Source organism: Platalea leucorodia (assembly GCF_965183815.1).
Source record: "Platalea leucorodia genome assembly, chromosome: 2".
NCBI classification, from domain to species: Eukaryota; Metazoa; Chordata; class Aves; order Pelecaniformes; family Threskiornithidae; genus Platalea; species Platalea leucorodia.
Window position 1 is genome coordinate 116,482,615 of NC_138824.1, and position 21,096 is coordinate 116,503,710.

At 36.5% G+C, this 21,096-nt stretch overlaps 1 protein-coding gene across 2 annotated transcripts in view; it reads right to left on the reverse strand.

Annotated features, from left to right (window-relative positions):
- Nucleotides 1-21,096, reverse strand: part of EPHA6 (EPH receptor A6) — a gene marked incomplete at both ends in the record, with an annotated part of 510,935 nt that overhangs the window by 95,288 nt on the left and 394,551 nt on the right. For both annotated transcript variants that reach the window (XM_082332768.1, XM_082332767.1), the window contains 2 exons: nucleotides 10,160-10,345; nucleotides 18,855-18,980. In XM_082332768.1, coding sequence (XP_082188894.1) covers nucleotides 10,160-10,345; nucleotides 18,855-18,980 — 312 coding nt within the window. The remainder of the gene's footprint in view (nucleotides 1-10,159; nucleotides 10,346-18,854; nucleotides 18,981-21,096) is intronic.

A 21,096-nucleotide genomic window follows, 5' to 3' on the forward strand; every position in this document is an offset into this window, starting at 1 on the left:
CTGCCCCCTGGGTTTCCAAACAGTTCATAAATGAACTTGTAAGTCCCCACAATAATGCTTTCATACATATAAGGCAGTAGGATTAGCCAAAGAATCGGACAAACGCAAACAAAACTGTGAGGGTGAACAAGAACTCTTCAGTCACAAGCAACCTTTAGACAACATTAAGATAATACACTGCAGATAACATTGTATCAAATTGAAAATTATTTGATACACTCATGTATGTCTGAGTTTAGCTAAGCCAGTGAGAATGGCAGCTGTTTCTCTTAAAAAAAAGTAACAATGGGGACTTAACAGTCACTATGATTATGTCTCCCATCTTTCATCTTGTCACATCAAGGAGCAGCTGCGTTCCTTGGTATCAGACATGGATCCAACACCCACCATGGGACAGAAACACTGAATTATCCCTATTTTTTTGGTATCTAATCTAGATTTCTCCCCTAAAAGTGAAGTCTTGGCATAACATCTTAACTCAAAAGATCATGAAACAACATGATGGTAAAATCTGGTGTGATAAGGCTTCTACCTTAAGCAAGACACATCTGTTAGCTTATTGTCAAGAACCACCTGTAATCCATGAAAATATAGATATAAATTCCCCTAACTGTGACGGTCTTTCTAGTACAAGGTCTTATCATATGTCACTGCAGCCTACAGTAGCTTTATTGCCAGTCTTCCATTCTTTAGGTGACTGGTAGTACAAAAATGACAACTGGAAACTAAGAGACTAATGGCAGCACAAAAGAAAGAAAGGTAGTAAGCAAATATAGTCTGAGGCAATGAGACGTCAGTCCTGACTACGTTACATCATGATCCATACAAGCTTGTATTCTAAATTTTATTCTGTGATATAACTCTTTTTGCTTGGTACTTGCCTCAAGTTTCCCCAGGCTAGAGTATCATAGTTGTCCTGATTAGGTGTAGTTAAGGACTTTCATTTCCTACTTTCAGATGATATAATCACTCTTGCGATTTGAAGTTTGGCAGATACGTGCTATATATACTAGACACTTCTCCACAAGAATGTAGTTAAAGTTTTAATTCTTAGGCTGCTCTGTGTCAGGAAACTGCTCATCTATGTTTCTATATCATGGCCAAATTCAATAAAATTAATTTCTCTTGGCAGTGAAGAAACAAGAAATTCTTTTAAATTTGATTTGTTTTTTATTATTGTTGTCTGTACTAATTCAGTTGCCTTATCTTCCACACTTCATAGCTAACATGCCCCAAATGAACAACTACTAAATTTCTTGTGTCTACACAATGATTCATTGCTTTGCTATTTTCTAATTCCATCAATATTCTCTCCGATCTTACTGCATAGTCTATTTATTCTCTCTTGGCAATTCAAACACATTGCCCATTTAATTTTCTGAGATTCTTACCATTTGTACCTGATTTTATATGGTTTGCAACCTCATACTCAACAGCTCCATTATGAAGCTTTCAAAGAAAGTTATACTTGCAAGAAATTTATATTATCATTCAAAGGTCTTGGCTGAATTTGCAAAACTGAAGTTATTAAGACAAAAGGGATTTTCTGGGTTAATTTCAATCAGCTATTGCAATGAATATAAGTGCATGATTTTTTGAAGTGTTTTGGCTTTTCTGGTTTTCTAATCAACCAGACATGGTAACGCCTGAATTAAGTAACGCCCACTGGCATTTAACTAAGCTGCATCTCCCAAAAATTGCACTATGCTGCTCCTGGTACTGTGGAGGTAATTCACAAGCAAAATACTGGGCAGTACAGGTATCCACCTGTCATTGTGACAGTCATGATGATCCCTGAAGCACATAGGAAAATCCTGTCTACGGTCTGTATATGGAATTAACTGAAAAGATGAAACGAAACACAAACAACTTTGCATGTGGTAATGACAATTTGATTTCCAGTTCATTCCTTTACTGCTGATCTGCATATGTTTTTATAATAACTAAAAAGACAGTTATAAGAGTTGCAGGTATCAAGACTTACACCAGTTTCAGTTTTACTTGATCAAGTTATTCCTCATGAAGTTTACTACAACACAATGCATTAAACGGGAAAGAGGACTCAGTCAGACTAACTTCATTTCTTAGAACCAGAAAAAATAATTAAAATATTTGCAAATACTTAGAAGATGACAGTGTAGTAAGTAACAACCTGCACACATTTCTCAAGAGCAAATACCATGGCAGCCTAATTTCTGCCTGTGACAAATAGGTCTCACAGATAGAAGAGTTACAGTAATGTTATATACGCCTGTCCCAGATTGGTCACAGTCAAGACAGTGCACTATGCTTTCCTGTTCTGATGTAACTACTGCACAATCAGGGTAATAACAGCTGGGAAACTGTCCTCAGTGGTTCACTGTCAACCTGGAAAGATACAAATAGTATGGTCCAGGGCTTTTGCTACTATTCTGTTTTCTCCTTAATGACTGGGATGCTGGAACTGAGAGTGCGTTTCTAAATCTGAGAAAGACACTAAAGTGGAAGTAGCTCTTGGAGATTAGGTTCAGAAGGCAAAACGACTTGACATGCTAGGGAAAGGTGTGAGAAAACATAGAAGAAACTTCTGTGAAGACAAAGCAGATCAATGGAGAAGGCAGTAAACAACCACACAAAGACATCCTGGAGGAAAGACTAGACAGCCAGATGTTTCACAGACGAGGATCTGTGGGTAATAATAAATCAAAATAAAACCCAACAATGGTTGCTATTGAAAACCACGCATATTTAAACATGAGTAACACAGTTTACATTTAAAATAATTCTTTCCTGCTTACTAGAGGAAGGTAACGCTCAGCATCCACTGTATCCACTTTTGAAAGCCATATTTTAAAAAAGATATGAATTGACTGGAAAGAGTCCAAAGGAAAGCATTAAGAATTACCAAAGGTCTAGAAAACATATACCATGAAGAAAGACTTGACAGAACCTGGGTGATTTACCGAAGACAATAAAGACATTATAATTGTCTACAAATGTAAAACATTGCTGCAAAGAGGAAAGGCACAAACTGTTCCACCACAGACAGGAAAGAGTTAATGGCCTTAAGGTGCAGTAAAAGAAAAAAAGTTCAATTTAACAATTTGACACTAGAAGGTTAAGTATGAGGTTAGTTAAACACTCAATAGATTGCCCAGGGAAGCTGTGGAATCTTCATCAGGAGAGGTTTCTGAGAATAGGATAAGCAAGCATCTATCCCAACTAGTTTAAACATAATTGTTTCTGCCTTGGGGCAGCAAGATGGACAAGATGACCTCTCAGTGTCCTTCACAGCCCAATGCTGTATATTCTGTGAATTACAAGAGAATGCTTTATTGCTGAAAAATAGTACAAAGTTAAGCATTTATTTAATTTGCCTTTTAAAAGGACACGACTCTGCTTCAATTTTGAGAATATTGTAATATATAACAATTAGGTTGAAGCTTACCAAATAATGCTTCTGGTATAATCTGACTTTGCTAGGCTCTAAAATACAGCAGAACCTCTCTTAGCTATCGTTATCAATTATTCTCAAACTCAGCATGTCTTGGTATTAATTTCAGTGAGAGCACCTCACTTCTCAGCAAAGATTTAGCAACAACAAAGTTGCAACAGGACTTTATCAATACATGTATAAAGAAAAAGAAATGAATGTACAGTTATCAAAATAAATCAACCAAACACAGCTTGTGAATCAGGATTATTGATTGCTTTACAGACACTCTTTAACCCCCTCACTCCTTTACCTGTCAACTGCAGTTGCAATTATCGTTTATAATTGTTCTCCCCATTCCTCATATGGTTTTCCTACACAGGAAACAGATCAGCCATGTTGTTGCAGCAAACCTGTCAGCACAATGCAATCTTGTCTCCCTCTGTTATTCATTAAATCTTCTGGTTACAGTTGTTAAAAAAAGCCCCAAGTCTTCATATATCATCTACACACTGTAACTATCTTGCCCTTTAACTTATTGTACCATATTCTTCTTTACTTTAATGGTGGAGGAAGAAATTGCATACTTTATTCAGAAGAGATATGGAAATGCAATCACTTGCAACTAATAATTATGCTAATTAGGCAAATTGATGACCAAATTGATGACCAAATCTGGCCATTTCTTATCTACAAGACTTGATCTTTTTATGGCTCTTGGTAAGAATTATTTTTGTCACCTATTTTTCTACTAGAACCACATCTCACATCAAAGCATCTAAATATCTTTGAAAGTCAGGTCCTACATGTCTGAATACAGACATCTGAAGGCAAAGGATCATGAAGAAAGTGAAATCCTGTTTCTTATAAAAGTAGAATTATAAAAGTTTAGTTATGTTAGATTCTGTATCATGGTCAGATTAAGCTGCTGCTAACAAGATGTTGGCTGTTTGACTGTTTGACAATATGCTTTTTCTTCATTGCTTATCGTCCTGTGAAAGATGTTACAGCAGAGTTGACAGTTACAATGTATAGCTTGCTAGCTGCAAAACAGAAAAGCAAAACATGGAAATGTGACTGATTTGAACTTCAGCAAACCATAATGGCCTTTTAATTTTTGCAAAAAAAATCTCAGATTGTAATCAATGAAAGAAAAATTTACTTTTTCCAGTGGTTTAAAAGCTAATTTATTTTAAGTATGTATCAATCAGGAGAATCAAGTACTGTGTATTCTTAATTTTTGGCAGTAACCTTCAACAAATGGAATGCATGGTAGTTTGTATGTGTTATCTGAAATATTCACACGCATGTGTGCATGTGTAAAGACAACTCAGTACTATCAACATTAATTATGTTCTTCAAATACCAGTTCATGCAGGGTAACCTATTTTGCAAGAATGCTATAGATACTTAGTTTTGTCTGTGTTACAGCAGCCATGCCCACCATTCCAACTTTCAACTCTTTATTTGGATGATATTTTAATAAATGGATCTAGTAAATTTAGCTAACAGGGCAGGTGGTGGTTGTGGTTTTTGCATTAATTTGCTGGCCACAACAACACTGAATTCAGTAATGTGTTGTGATATTTATCTATGACACACAATACAAAGGAAAATACAGGCAGTGAGCCAAATATAAATTTATGGCTCCACTTACTGAACACAACTGAAATTCTGCTGTTTTGTGTATCATTATGTGCACAGCTACAATATGCTTCATCTGACAAATTCAGCTTTATGCCTAATGCCATGTAAAGCCCACTGGCTAATATGACACACATATAGTCTCACCACCACTCTGTGTCACAGTGGCTTGCCCATAAGCAGAACGGAAGATATTCAGGGATGAATAACGTCTTCATAGCCTGCTGTCTATCTGTGGTGCGTAAGGCAGGTGTAAGTCCCTGCCAGTGCAAGGGGTGGGTTCAAGGGGTGGGTCTGAAGGCATTTTGGCCTCCAACAAGTACATCTCTGCCTGGAGATGCCAGTGATGTCTTCAATGATGTACTGAGATTACTGACAGAAGTAAATGTCAAGATTTAAAACTGGTTACACTCTAGGTTATAAACAATACTATAATCCTAACATGGAATTTATTAACATTGTATGTTTTCTGTTGGCCCTAAAGGTTTCACTTTTCAGGAATCAATGATAAATACTGTAATGTAGATCACATTTTTTTTGGTGTATAATCATAGTCATATTTTGTAAGCTATCATGGTGTAGCCTACTTCAAACAGTCACAACTTAACTCTTAAAAGATCGACATTTAAACTTTGCATTATAACATTTCTTGGGAGTACAATTTCACCATCCATGACCAAGGTAAGAATGCTATAAACACTGCCACAAAATTTCCTCAATCCTTTTGCATAACAGCCAAGTATACAATGCTGTGTGTAATAAACAGATATACTGCAAAGTATGTCACCTTCCAAAATGAATTCTGAACTCCATTTAATAGTCTCAACCTGTTACCAGGTTGAAGAAAAGGGCAACATTAGATTCATTACACTGTGGGCTCAAAGGCCTAGAAAACAATGTCTTGGCTGAAAAAAAAAATTCATTGTTATCTCCTGCATTTTTGATAAATGAAAAATGGGTCAGATATGAAAAGCTACATACTTCAATTGTAGTGAAAGAGGATCATGCTGCTGCTTGGCCTTCCTCATGGACAAGGCAAGGTACACTGACCTCAGGACTCTTCTTGTATTATATTATATACAATAATTTAAAAAGAAACTCAATGATTAAAGCTTTGGATTTAATCTGCCAGACGACTGACTAAGATTTCAGAACTGCGATAGCATGCACAGTTTGAAAGTCACTAAAGCAAAACAGTGAGGAGATAATAAGGGAGTTGAAGGTGTCATTCCAAACCCAGACTTGATGTTATGGAGATGTGAGCTTACACAGAACCAAAAATCTAGGTGCTGTCTTCATTCATTGTCCCTTTGTGAAGGGATTAATTTGAGAATTCTTCTGGAGAATAACAATACACAGAATGCTGTTAAAGAAAATGAATGCCTTTACAAGATTCCTCTTGTAAACATGACAGGTGCAAATCCTCCAGTAGTCAAAGTTCAGAAATGGAAACAATTGCTTAGAAATTAATTTTAGCAATTGAAAGTTATTTGGGGTAAAGTCTGAGGGGGAGAGGAACAAACTAAGATTATGACTACAATAAAGCCCTTGCATGTGTTGATATTTTGTGTCGACACAGTATTACACAGTACTGACAAGGCTTTGATTTAAACTGCTGTGTAAGATACCATCAAGCTAAACTAACTATAGATTCCAGTTTGGCTAGTGTAACACCAATGATTTCTTCCAGTACAGTTACAATAGTCAGAAACCATTTTGGATGTCTCTTGTAGATATAGTTATGTTGGCAGGAGTTTGCTGTAAGCCTAGCTTTAGATTACTTTACAGACTTTTCATGGAAAGTCTGCAACAGAAACTTCAACATGATGTACAAGTGGAAGACACATCTTAGTTCTATATAGCCCCCTTCTCAACGTTGGTTACATATGTTCGTGCTGGAGAAAGTTGTTCTGTTTTTCTTATATCTGTTTATGAAATAGCAGCAGCTTAGACAATGACATACAACTCGGCTGAGCATGCCCTGACACACCCAAGAAGAGCTCCAAAAATTATCACTGTGCTAATATGACTTGAAAGGGAAACATGGATGTTTTTATAAAGTGCCTAAGCATCTCTTATCAATTTGCAAGGCAATAAGCAGCCTTTTGTGGCAAACCATGCAAGGAATGGTGTTGCTAAAACAAACCAAACAGGAATAAAGTTTGCCTTGTGACTTCTGATTAGCAATATAAGCCAACTATGGGATCCAGATTCTCTGCTACCGTGTATCTGCCTTGGCCAGGCAAATTGCCCTTGAAATGAACTCTCTGCTAACAGAAAGCTTGTGCTACAGCAACTGTTCTGCCTACTGCTCTCTGTGATTAGGGATCGCAGTTAGGACAAATGAGAAATGAAGCAATCAGAAAAGGGGATTAAAAATCTGTTTCAGACCTACTTCTGAGCAGGCTTAGTTTAGCATTTTTTCATCCTGTACAGTACGTATTCCATAGCGATTTTGAAAACAGTATCATTTAAAAGTTAACATCTGCTTAGCTAGTAGCACCAGATAAAAGGTCTCATTTGTAATGAACAGGCAAATTTGTTACAGCCCCAGTCAACAGCTATTGACTTGGTAGGGCACTTCTGCTTATTACCGTCAAATCCTTTTTCTTTTTTGTTCAATAGTCAATGGCACTGTAATGGAAGGTATCGCTTACAAACTGATGCAATATATATCAGCAACTGCTAGAAGTTAATGACTAATGGTTACAAAGAGGAAAGCATGTGCTAAGAACAGCATTACATGTCTATTAATCAAATTTACTGCATCCAATGTGCCTTTATAGGTTAGTGGAACTGTAATGCACATCAGATAAATAGTTTCTGCTGCTATTAATCTAAGTTTTAATGCAACACACCTTTTAATCATGCTATCATTACATAAATAATTTGGCTAGGTCAAGGTTCTGTCTCACTTTTACAGCACACCTTTTAGTTATAGAAAATTTCTGTCCCTTGTTGGCTTGTGCAATCCTAGATTTAGGATTTAGTGAAATGCAAGGTAACTGCTCCGCTCCCAGCTTAAGCCATGTTGTTCTCTAAATACCACAGATAGGGCAGTATAAATGCAAGGCAACATCCTAAAGATAAACTGGCAAAACAGGAGCAGAGCAGAGTGCGTGTGTCCATTGCTCAGCCTGTCTCCTAGCTTCTTCCCTGCAGCAGAGCTGTACTGCACAACTTTGTCCTTTACACTTTATATAACTTGCACTTTCCATGCCTTAGGGTGAAATTTGTTAATAACTCATGTAATTTTTTCATTCTATAATTATTGCTGTAAAATTGTTTTATTTTTTTAAACATGCCTGACTCAAAAATATTTTCCTTCAAACTTTCTCTACGCATTTTATATCATGTTTTTATAGGACAGTGTGACTGTAACAGTAACACCTACTATTTTTATATTACCTCTAAGCAAACACTCCAAAACCAATAATACAATAACAAATACTCTAATGTTGGAGCACTGATTTATCTGTTTGTTTCTGGTTTCTTAATGCAATCTTCATTTCTCTCTAGACTGATGATGAGACATTACGGAAAAAAAATTTATAAATGTGGCAAAGATTAAACAATCATGCCATTGCCAAGTACATTATACTGTACTCTGTGTGCACCATCTAATTGCATTTAAACAATATTGGTAAATCACAGTCATTAGCCTTTTTCACAAATGAGACATACACTACTAGATCCACCATATGAATCCTAGTCATACCTGTGATACTGGTTCATAAACTGCCCATGTTGGTGAAGACTGGTGGAATTTAATTGCTGCTATACTGCTCATTATGAAACAAGGAGCTAAATTCAATTAAGTTCCTACATATTTACATCTCTTGACAGAGATCTCCAATGCTGCTCAGCCAGTATTAACTCATATTCTTGTTTGCTGTCAGCAGAGCAGTTACTGACGGGAGAGCAAGGGAGGAGACTAAGCCATATCTTTCCAGAAGTCTGCAACATAATGGATTCTGTTAGTCCAGTAACCAAACATTCCTAAATAATAATGAATTTATCCTTGCAAGACTGTGTGAAGGAAAAGAAAAAGATCCTTTTCATCTTAATTTAGTACCACAGAGAGACAAATTTGAAGAAGGTCATCCTGTAAACCTATTGAAATTCCATTCTAATGACATGAGTTCAGGAGATATAATTTTCTCTTTGTTCTAGTACACTGTGTTTTCCAAACATAGCTTTTGATATTGTAACGAGGTGAAAGAGGAAATATTCATAACATATTTATTGTGTTTACTGTGATGGTAAGAGGACATCTTTGTTTTATGCACACAACACTTGATCTTTAAAAGAAAAATATAAGTACTGCAAATCAGCAGACAACATGGCTTAGTTGAGGCAACGATTAATTTTGAGAAGAGTATACCTTATGAGTTTTTTAATTCATTACTGCAAAAAGTTGGCATTAAAGAAATTACATGCATGTTAATAAGACTTTTACTTAATACTTAAGTGATAACTGGATATTTCAGCATTTCAGAAAAGCCCATAACCCCGCTAAAAATGCTAGATTTCGGAGGCAAGGGATATCTCTTGTCAGCTGCAGTAGTTATAAAGAGTAAGACATTTCATAGATTATTCTGGAATTTTAGTGAATCGTTTGCAAGTGTACAATAAGTTTAAAAGAGTTTACATTTTATTTCTTTAAAATATGAAGTTGATTTCTTCTGGTACCAAAATCAGTAAAACACAACCAAATAAAGAGCGAGTGCTTGTGGAAAAAGAAGACTATAGCTGCTACCTGACATGGTGATTTGACTTCATTGTCAACATTTATGGCTTTCTCTACTGTATTCCACTAGCCTATGAGCAAACTCTACAGTCCTATCTCATAAGAACCTGTAAAGACTTTATTTGAATGAGGAGGGTTTTTATTGAAAAATAAAAATAAAACATCTCTACTTGAAAACAGATAGGCTATGAATTTCCTATTATGGTCCCAAACTCTGCAGTTTCTGCTGCACTTCATGATTTGGATAATTTCTGAGAATTGCAATCCATACTGAATGTGGAAGTAATGCTTAATTTTGATACTAAATCACATAGAATGGGAAAAACAACAAAAAACTATTAATAGTAACTTACTTTTGGTAACAACTCCTTCAAGGCGAATTATATTTGGGTGATCAAATTGTCCCATGATACTAGCCTCTCTCAGGAAATCTCTTCTCTGTCTGTCCACATAGCCGCCTTTTAGAGTTTTAATTGCAACAGGTATCTCTCTTTTTCCTGGTGTCTTCAGACGTCCACTGCATACTTCTCCAAACTCACCTTAAATACATAAAATATTTGTTAGATCATACACAGTGCCTGAAGAACTACAGTACAGTTTGTATTGCTGAACTTAAACACCGTATTTTTTCAAAATAACCTTCAATAGCTGTCTTAAAAGCTGTCTTTTTTAATAGTTCAGAGTTATTTGTAGTTGTCAGTGAAACAAGAACGCATAAATATTCAAGAAACTCACACATTCCATAGAAGTGGATGGAGAAATAATGGATGGGATATTCAAGTTCCTGAGTTTCATCACATCCCAGAAAAGCAAAATATTCAGCATTACTTCACAACAAATAATCACCTTTCCTTTGTGCCACACCATGAGATCATGGGGACTTGTACTTTCACTGCAACAGCCAAACCATCTGCCCTCCACAGTGTGGTTCACCTTGCTTTACTGACACTTTGAGACTGAACTTTAATATCAATATGCTTGTGATATAACTGAGCATGCTATGAGGAAGAAATGTAATATCACTTAGATTTTAATTCCAATGATTACAAAATATCTATCTAAAATATTTATAGCAATATCTACCTATAGGGGTATCATGCACTAAGATGCATAAAGAAATGCTGTGAGAATATCAGAATACCTGACTATCCTCCAGTTGTAGAAAGCATTTAAAATGTATTTAATGCTATTATGCCCCAGAAACACACTCACATATGATTTAAATGGACTTACACACCTACTTGAAATTAATTACATATTTCACTGTTCAGACAGCGGAAGGCCAACAGTTTCAGCAAATCAGGACTGAGTTGAGTAATGAGAGGAATCTCAAAGCTTGCTTCACCTGATGTTTTCCGGTGTATGTAGGGCCTTTGAAGAATGCATGTCTCCTTGCATTCCCTTTACACATTTACTAATTAAGTTTGTATACAAATCACACTCAGAAGTTATTTAAAGCCCCTACCAAGTATACTCTGGATGCCTGCAGGTCAGTTTTCAATGGGTCTCATAATCCAGTAAATGAAAAACATGATTCACAAAAATATTTCAAAGCACTTCTCAGTGCAGGGTACTTCCATAGCAAAACTAAATTCTCTACCCCACTCATTTTGGAATCAGAACTGTTGAAAAACAAAACATGAGTCATAAACAGATATATATTTAACTGGAGGAAATAATTTGTTACCCTCTCCATTGAGTGCTGTCTGAATTAGTTTTCCTTAAACTGTAAGGACAGAACAAAAGAAAACGAAACAAGAGACCTCTATCCCGTAACAGTGTGTCTTCAGATACGAACCAAATCTAGAAGAGAGAGGCCTTAAAGACAGAAGCTTCTCTTCAGAGTATTATAACTCCCTGATGTTATAGGATTAGAATGGATATTGTCATACAACTTTTATTTTATTAGGTTCTGTCACTTCCACTAAAATAAAACGAGGTTTTATTAGCCTATAAGATCCAGGAAGACTGGAGGGATTAAAAAAACAATTTCATAGCTCCTCTTTCACTTCAAAACAGAGACATCATCAAGTGCAAGAGTACAATTAACAGATGCTGAACATAACCTCTAAATAAATTAGCAGGTTCTTAAAGAGCTAACAAAAGCTAAGTGTCCTCGGTCTTCTTTCTACCAAAAAAACTCCATTTGTTTTATTTCTACCTAATTTTTAAAAATACATCAAAGCATGTTCTTCACTGAAGATGTGTGCATATGTGTGAATATGCATATGCCTAAAATGAGGAAAATTTCCAATTTCTTTCTCTTGATGAAACCATGAAAAGCAAAAATACTAGAGCCTTAATATCCAAATTTTTAAAGAGATTTCATGATCAATAATTCTGCAAAACTGCAAAATCTCATTTTTGAGAATAATTGGGAAAGCATGGGTTATAGAATAAATTGTTTTGCTATTATAAGATTATACAAGAGTACTACAACTTCAGAATTTCAGAAATAATGGCATTCATACCTCCGGGACTGTAAAGGGCTGTTCATCAGGTGTTTTGAAATGAATTAAACTGAAGGAGGCAAGTGACGGACTTACAATCCCAAGATTTATTATCTGTACAATATCCAAAGCAGGGGAAGGAACATCATGTCTTCTCCCTGACCTGTTTCTTTTCCCTTTTTTGGATGCATGATTTGTACAGGTAGAAAGAAATTTCACTCCCCTTGGATACTGGGATTGATAAACTGGTAAACATAAAGACTAACAGCAATTTTTTTGTGGCTTGATGTCAAACAGACAGTAAGTGATCATCAGCTCACAGAACAGACAGTTACTACATTTAGAAACCTAAGGTATGTGTAATAACATCTAGTTCTGGTTTAGACTAGATGGAGATCAATGATATAATTTAAAGCATTGAATTATTTACACTAAGAAAGAGTTTGACAAGATTTTGTCCCAGAGTATTTTTTTTACACTTTTGTTCAGATAAAGAATTTTGAATGTTTTTAAAGTCAAAGGGGAATGTATTCAACAAAAGGGATTTTTAACATCTAAGAATCTAAGCCTCATCGCTCGAGTTTGAAGATAAACAAGACAAATGTTGACCCTGCGGCAGTAAAGGTTCATGATTGCATGTGTAATAAGTAGAAGCTAAGAGCCAGATGTCAATGAAGTCGACATCTTTCCTTGCTCCAGGGAAGAAGCTGGTGATAAGTAGAGAAAAAGATAGAGTTCATTGTCTGTTCAGTTTTAATAAAGTGTAAATAATCCCTGGCTTATATGAACCCCGCACATCTTACTGTATGTTATACAAAAATAAGCTAATTGAGCAGTCTAGCAACTTACCCTGTGTGAACCACACATCCCTTTTCTCATTCAGTCATAGCATATGTGTTATTGAAAATGAAACAGGAACAGTCAGTCACTTAAAAGTCTGATATGCATTCTGGTATTACTACATGGGATCAAAACAAATGTCTTGCAACACAGACAGTTGCTGTTGATACAACTGCAAGGTCACAGCACCAAATACAGCTCAACTAATTTTCCCCAGTTTTAGTCATTAGACATGTGGGAGAACCGGCAGAAGATTTAGATTGTAAAAAGAATATAGTGTACTCTCTGTGAAAAGTTGGAGTTGGGCTCTTCCTTGAGTTTCAACATTTTAACAAAAAATAAGAGGACAATTGTAACTTTTAAGACAGACTTGACAAAGTACCTCTGGGAATTCCTTCCATGAAGAGGTGCTGAAGCCTTAAACCAAAAAGCAAGAAGTGATGGGGCAGAAAAACGTGTCATGGACAGGACAAAATCAAATGATACGATAACATGTCAGTAGGTGCAGCAAGCTCAATACGAAGAGTGGCTGAAAGGCACGATCTGAAGAAAAACTACAGCAATGAATAGATGGGAAATTGTGGGAACTGGCAAAAAGGCACCCAGGGATCTTTGTAATGAACCAATAGGAGATCTCATGGAATATTTGATACTAGTGATAAAAAAAAAACCTCGGCCAAGGGTTTTGAATCCAAGAAGATTCAATATCAAATTAAACAATAGTAAAACTTTGTCATAAGTAGTGGATAAAATAAAAGGGAATGGACTGATCATTTTCACCATTTACACAGTAACTGTTACTAGAATGTGAATTTCACTAATACCTGTTTATTTAGTTGATATTACCATGAGACACATAAGCTAAGCACTTACAAATAGGTTCTGTTTTGCCTTTGGTATTGTAATCTGCTTGCTATTATGAATATTTGATCAAACTGCAATTTTCATTTTGGTTGTAAACTGTTTCCCCTACTGCCTTTACCCCAAGTTTGAACCAAGGTATCAGCAGAAGCTATTCGAAGACTAACAAAAGAGACCATTAACATCTATTAACCTGGACAAACTTTCATTCAATCAAAAGGTCTACAAAACAGTATTTTTTTTCTCAGATGAACCAGATGTAAGGTAGGAGATGGGAAGCCACGCAGGGGAAGTAACCTGACTACATATCCATCTTGAATCCGGATTTATGTGCAGATATTGTTATTTTAATGCAGGTCTCTTGCGTCTACACATGGACTAAGTAAACTATGAATAATTTAGAAAGGACTTTGCAAAGTCTGTATTTTACTTGCTTTATTTTCACCAAAGCATCAGAAGGAAGGATACTAATTTAGAGTGTTTGCAGATGTACTGGAACACCAAAAGCATGCCAGAGGGGAAGACTGGGAGAGCTGAGATCAAAGTTTCAATTGACTGGCTCCATAGAATATAGTGGCTGCGTTCAAAAACATCAGCTCCATAAATGTCCACTAGGAGGACTTGAAAAAGGATTTCAACAAGAGATTGCACTAATTCTTTTTTTCTCAAAGTAATCTTGGGAGTTCAGCATCCTTTCTTAAATTGTTGCTGCTTTGCATTTCCTATTATTACCTGCCTAATGATATGAACTTGCAATAGGAATATTTATTAAATCTACAACTAAATGTATAGACATTCTCTTTTTATTTTGGCTATGATGTCTTGGACTGTTGCAGGCCAAGCGTCATCTTAAACTTTGCAGCTGCTAAAGGCTATTTTCCAATCTGCTGTTACTGCTTGAAGCTCTTGCTGCTTTTCCAATTTGACCATTTGTTACCACCTCCTCTGAACCTGTTTTTAGTATCTGATAGAAAAACATCATTATGTGGAGCAGTCAGTGTGTAAACAACAATTTTAGATATTTGCTCTCTTTTTTTATATCACATAGTACTACCCTTATGTTACTAGTACTTGGCACCAAAGGAGCAGACCAAATTCTCTGTATAACATGGCTAATAAGTGATTGCAGAGAAATCCCAATGTCTTGTGCAGCATTCAGATGTACCTGTACAACAGAGCGTAAGCAGGTAAATACACTCAGGGGCTCTTAGATTTTGCACTTCTAAGCAGAGACTGAAATACAGGACAAAAATAATGAATAGGAAGTTTTTGTTTTTCAAGTCTATAGTATATGTGTATCTGAGGTAAGTGGAGCGGTTAGGAGATTTTAACTTTTAACCGTGCTGTAATCAGAAATGAGATAATCAGTAGCTTTAGTTGAAAATACTACTTCTGATTTTATGGTATCATCCTCAGATAGATTACTCAGCAGCAAATAATATAATGTACATTTCCAATTCACGTCATCCAAGATTATAATTACCAAATATTTCAAAAGATAACTTGGGAACAGAGTTAGGTAAACTGAAAAGAGAAACTAGAAAAAATACTTGCCTTGAGTGTCAAAGCCATCTGCACTGCAACTAGTGAATTGTCAAGAGCTTTTGGACATGACTTTTTCCCATCAAAAAACCAAATTGGAAACTGCTTTCAGGAAAAGATCAGTTTCAAAAATTTCTTGACCAGAAATGCTAGAAAAAAAATTTCAAGTATTTGCAATGTTCTACTTTGACGTTTTCAAAATGAAAACTTTTAGTTCTTGAATGGAAATAATTTTTTTCTGAAAAATTAAAGTTACAGAAATTCAAAATTAAAATCATTGATCAAAATAAAATGTTCAAAAAAATTTAAGAAATGCATCTATTAATTCACTCCTTAAAAGATTTTAATGTTTCATTTTGTAAAAGATTTTAATTTTTTGTTTAACTTAGGTAAAAATTGTAAACATCTTTTAAAAGTAATTCTCCTATGATAAGAAATCCATTCTATATCTGTTTGCAATGTTTAATCCAGAATTAGAGAGAAGGCATAAAGAAAGTTTTAGGACTGCTGTGAATTACAATGATATGTTATGTCCCCTAGCAGCTATTGAAGAACTCTGTGAGAATTTGTACTCTGCGTGCCTCAGGCATGGTATTTAACCTGTATCTTGCCTGCATGGAAATAGGTTTAAATTTCATTGCAACCAGTTTGCAAGTCCTGCTAGGCAAATATCTTTGAAGATGGGAGATTACCCAAAGTAATTTTAGAAGATAAAAAATATAAAAATAAAATATGTCAAAGAAGGCAAAAATTCACTTCCATGCATACAAGAAAAGGGAGAGAGAAGCTGAGTAAAGAATTTTCATAAATGAATTAAATTGAGAATAAGGACACAATTTTCATCTGAACTAAAATCAATAAGCTCAATCCTTGTCTGTCCTACTCAACTCCTTTGAAATCAGCAGTTATACCAGTGCTGAATGTAGTTCAATATGCTTTATAGTCTAAGACATCAGTATCTATAGTATGTCTGAAGAAAAGGAAGAAATAAAAGAAATCAGATAGAATGTTTTCTGCAGAAGTCAGCCCTCCGGGGGCTCTCTCAAGCTCATAATTCCAATGGTGCACAGTGCCAGCTACATATTATCTAGCTTAAGCAATCAGGTAAACTCAAAAGTACTCTAGCGATATGGACTGCAGCATGAAACAGAATTTTCTCTTACTTTCAGGTCAATACTTTCTCTCCCGTTTGCTAACAGACCAGGTTTTATTTCTGTTATATTATTTGCATGACATTTTCTAGTGCATAAAACACTTCTTAGCAACACTTGGAGACATTTCCATTGCTATCAGTGTAGTAACGTATCATTAAATGAGGGATCTCAACTGAAAAATACCTCTGCTTTCTCAAGTGACTAAGATATAGGAAACAAAGATAAAAAAGAAGGATCACAGTGCATTATGTTTTCTGATAGTAATTTTCCTGACAATACTTGCTAGCACGAGTTCTTTGGTGGACTCAATATGAGCAAATTAAAATATTTTTTTTTCCACTGATGCCCTTCTACAAGATGTAACTCTGATTTTTGCAGTCTGTTGTACTATGAATTATCTTATTTTTTTCTTGATGGTATTAGAGTTAGAGAAAGTAAATAAGGTAAAAAAAAGCATTTGTATGTTAGCATTTACTTAGTAAGTAATAAAACGGCATTGTTAAAGAAAGCCCAAAATGGATAGCTCAAAGACGGGCATTGGAGTATGGAACATACTAATTATTCCTACTGAAATAAAATTACAGTAAGGTGAAGACAAAACATCTGTATAGTCAGTATTCTAAGTACCTTTAAGACAGCAATTTACCAAACTGAGTCACTCTTAATATCCTAAGGACACAGAGAAATATCCATATTGTGTAAGCTGAAGACAGGTTTTGTGTTAATATCTTTCACAGCAAGAAATTAAATTTCAGCGCTGGAATTAGAGCTCAGGATACTGTTTCTATGTTCATCAAAATTTCTAACACAGACCCTTAGCTCTCCCACCTTCCCTTTCTGTTGGGGCTGAGAAATGATTAATGCTCCCCAGCCATTGAGAGTGTGCGGGTAACAACACAGAGGATGTAATGCACCACAGGAACTTCAGACTTTCCTTGTCAGTCTGGTTTTTGTTTTAATTTGTTATAACTGTGAGAAATGTTGGTGGGCCTTCTGAATGACATGTTGGTCACAAGCCACGCATTGAGATCCACTAGTTAGGTAACTTTGTAAGGCCCTTGTCTAGCCTTGTCTCTCTAAGTCCTCAGTAAACTACACTGGGTAAAACAGAGAGCAAACAATCTCGGGACCTGGTCAATAATAAAATGCTATCTGCCCTAGAGAGGCAGAACATAAGTTAAAAGAATTGGTTTTACAAGACACTGATCTTTTCAAGTATTTAACTTTTGTTGTGTTAACCACAAAGGTGTGCTTTCTGTCACCATTGAGCTGCCACCAGGACCTCTAGTGAACTCTAGGCAGCAGCCGTGAGCCCTTATCCATGCAAAGGCTTTCCAAAAGTGAATGCATGGGAACACTTGCACAGCACTTTCCCGAGTAGCAAAATCTGACAATTAAACCAAACTTAAGACAAGGGGATAACACTTAATGCACAGAATAGACATGCCTATAAACATAGTACATTAGCAAAGGGTAAGATCCCTGAAAACAGAAGGGGCATGTTATCTCCCTTATAAAAAAAGCCCAATATACATACAGGATTAATTAGCTTCTGAAACCTATTTTCAAATAGCTGTGAAATGGCCCACATCCCCAATGAGATGTTCTCCACTGAAGGTAAACACCCCATAGCTGAGAACAGGGTCTAAAACAATTGATCAGATGTAATTCCTCTCTGTCCCCACCGCACACTTGGACAAAGACAAACAGGGATGTAAGAGGAGAACCTGCAGCTGTTTTTCCCATTCATTCTGCTTCCCAGCTCCATGTCACCTTTCATACTGTCTGCACCTTCTCATCAGAGCTTCCTCTTTCCCCTCTCTGCCAATGATCCTTCTCCACACAGCTACAGGAAAGCCTGTTCCAAGCCAGCTTCTCCTTTTCCCCTTGTACTCCTCCTATTTTCTATTTGATAATGTTTTTTACTCAGTCTTCTATCTTCTGATCTTATCTCCCCCCAGAAAGAGATTCTGATCTAATCTCCCCCTCAGTGACAGAGAATATGTGACACTAACTATGGCAAATGTTGAGTGGCGGAGTGTTTTGAGTACATTTGGAACAAAACAACTGAGAGCGAAATGGTGTGATCAGAGAAATATGCCTACATTTTGTACTGTACTTCACCACTTGCATTATCATGGTGACTTGAGAAAAGCAGCCTATCCATGTCTAGACATTTTTTAAAGTGGATGTACTTTTACCTGCCCCAATAACTCTCTCAATACGAATTCTTGACGGATCAATCTCCTTTGCAAACTCATGGACAGCAAGAGATGGGTCTTCATATGTGTCTGGATCGATATATGTTTTGATTCCCGGGAAACGTACTGCAAAAAAGAGAGAATACTAGGAATCAAGCATTCCTTGACATTTAGCACTGTAACAATATGGTTTTCTCTTTTTATTTTTGGTTGACTAGACAATTGAAAGGATTGGAAATAAGATATTAAATCTTCCACATTTGAAGTTCCAGAACCCAACAGAAGAGGATAGTGACCCAAAATTACTAATGCTTGCTATGATTTCACAGAAACCAACTGTAGAATGCACGTGAATTGGCCCCATTTGCTGGCAGCACCAGGGCCTTCAAAGATTGGCTGGGCACAGACTTAAGCATTTCCTCTTATCCTTCAAGTGGCTTTTTTAGGTGAGGCTTCTGAGACATTGAAGAGCTGGGTATTACAACTCCATAGACAGAGGATAAGCCTCTGCCACCCCAACACTAGAAAAAGCATTCAAAAGTACTGGCTGAAACTGTGAGCAAGGTCCTGCTGGACCCTGCTCAAATCTCCTGAGGTGTTCTGGATGACTGAAAGCATGGATACTTGTTCAGGATTGCTGCAGTGCATTGTTCCATCAAACATCCTTTCAGCTTGCAATGATAACTGATAAACAGTGTTAGTGTAAAGAATGGAGGAAATCTGGGTATTAGGTTCTCTGAATGTTATTTATACCTCTAGTTACTGTCATGTTTGCTAGCTACACAGGTCCCAGAGTTTATCCTGTCCTACAGGAACAAAAAGTCAAAGGCCTTTAGAAAACTCAGTCTTTGGTATTCAACTGATAAGATAGTGTCAAACTCTTATGTTGTTTTGTCTGTGTCCCAGCTGTACACAAGCATCTCCGGAGGTATAGCATTTCAGGCAGGAAAATGAAGAGGACAATAAAGTTTTTGGAAACTTCTGCTTAGCAAAAAATAATAGCCCTAGCTAAGTTTTAAGGAAAATGCTATTTTGAGTAAGGTAAAGCATATTCTTTTTTTTTTTTTTTTTTATTGTAAGGATTTCTTTTCCAAATGCTATTTAGTATTTCAGTCTGAAGAGGCTCCTTGGAGTCTCTGCACTTAGCTCACATCCTTAAAGAACGCTTCAAGTACAGCTGGTAAATCTGCAAAATGCAGCAAGTCACGAGAGAAAATACGTGCTCTGAGTTGGTCACTTGAAAGACTGTCTACAGAGACGTCAAGTGAGGGCTCAAAGATATCAGGAAAAGCAGATCCTGAAGACTAACAGTGATTACTGCCAGACCAATTTATATTCCCCTTTGCTGCTCCTTGGACAATTTAGGCAATCTGTCCTTTACTTTGAAAACAGTGCTTTCTAATTCACTCCTTTCATTTACGGGTGGATGAGTGAACATTCCTTTTGCCAAACAGGTCCAATCTTTGAGATCCTTTTCTCTGAGGATGGGTCCTGGAGGACTGTGCTGCTTTGTTCTCTTCTGATCATCTTGAACAACCAGAGAGCCAGGTGCAAGACGAGAACAAAAATATCCAAATCAATTTACAAGGCTTCAGTAATTTCTGTCTGCTTCCTTGGAGATGGCAGTGGTGACAGTGGGTTGGTGCCAGATTGCTTTGGCAGGCTCCAGCAAGCCATCATTTTCTGGCATGGCTAATATCCCTCATGTTCTCGAAGTATGGCACATCCAAGAACTTATGTTGTTTCTCTTGGACTATCTGGATGGGAATTTTTTTAGGCTGCTGCCATGTGGTGATTAAGTTCTGGAAAATTTGCAATTCATTAACAGAAGTTGATGTGGATAACGCATCAACTTATCAGGATAAGAGGAGGGTACTGCAACTTGGTCCAGAGAATCTCTTCTAAAAGAATTAAGTACCTCTCAGCCTTCTTCCTCTTAGTATCTGAGTCTAAAGCAGCTCATTATCTGATGAGCCTAGATGCATTAGGTGAAGAACACATGTTCAGGATACATGAATGTGACTGGGTTTCATTAAGTAGTGTGCAACAGCCATTTGGACCACTGCCTGTAGAGTACACACATCATACAGAAATGGGGACGACACCAGACATCATGGGATGTCATATTATCAGCAAGATCACGGACCCCTTTCTAACTCCCTTCAAAGAGTTTATTTCCTGAAATCTTCCCTTGACTCACACCAGGCTCCCAAGGGAGAGAGGAAGGATGAACACGAGATGG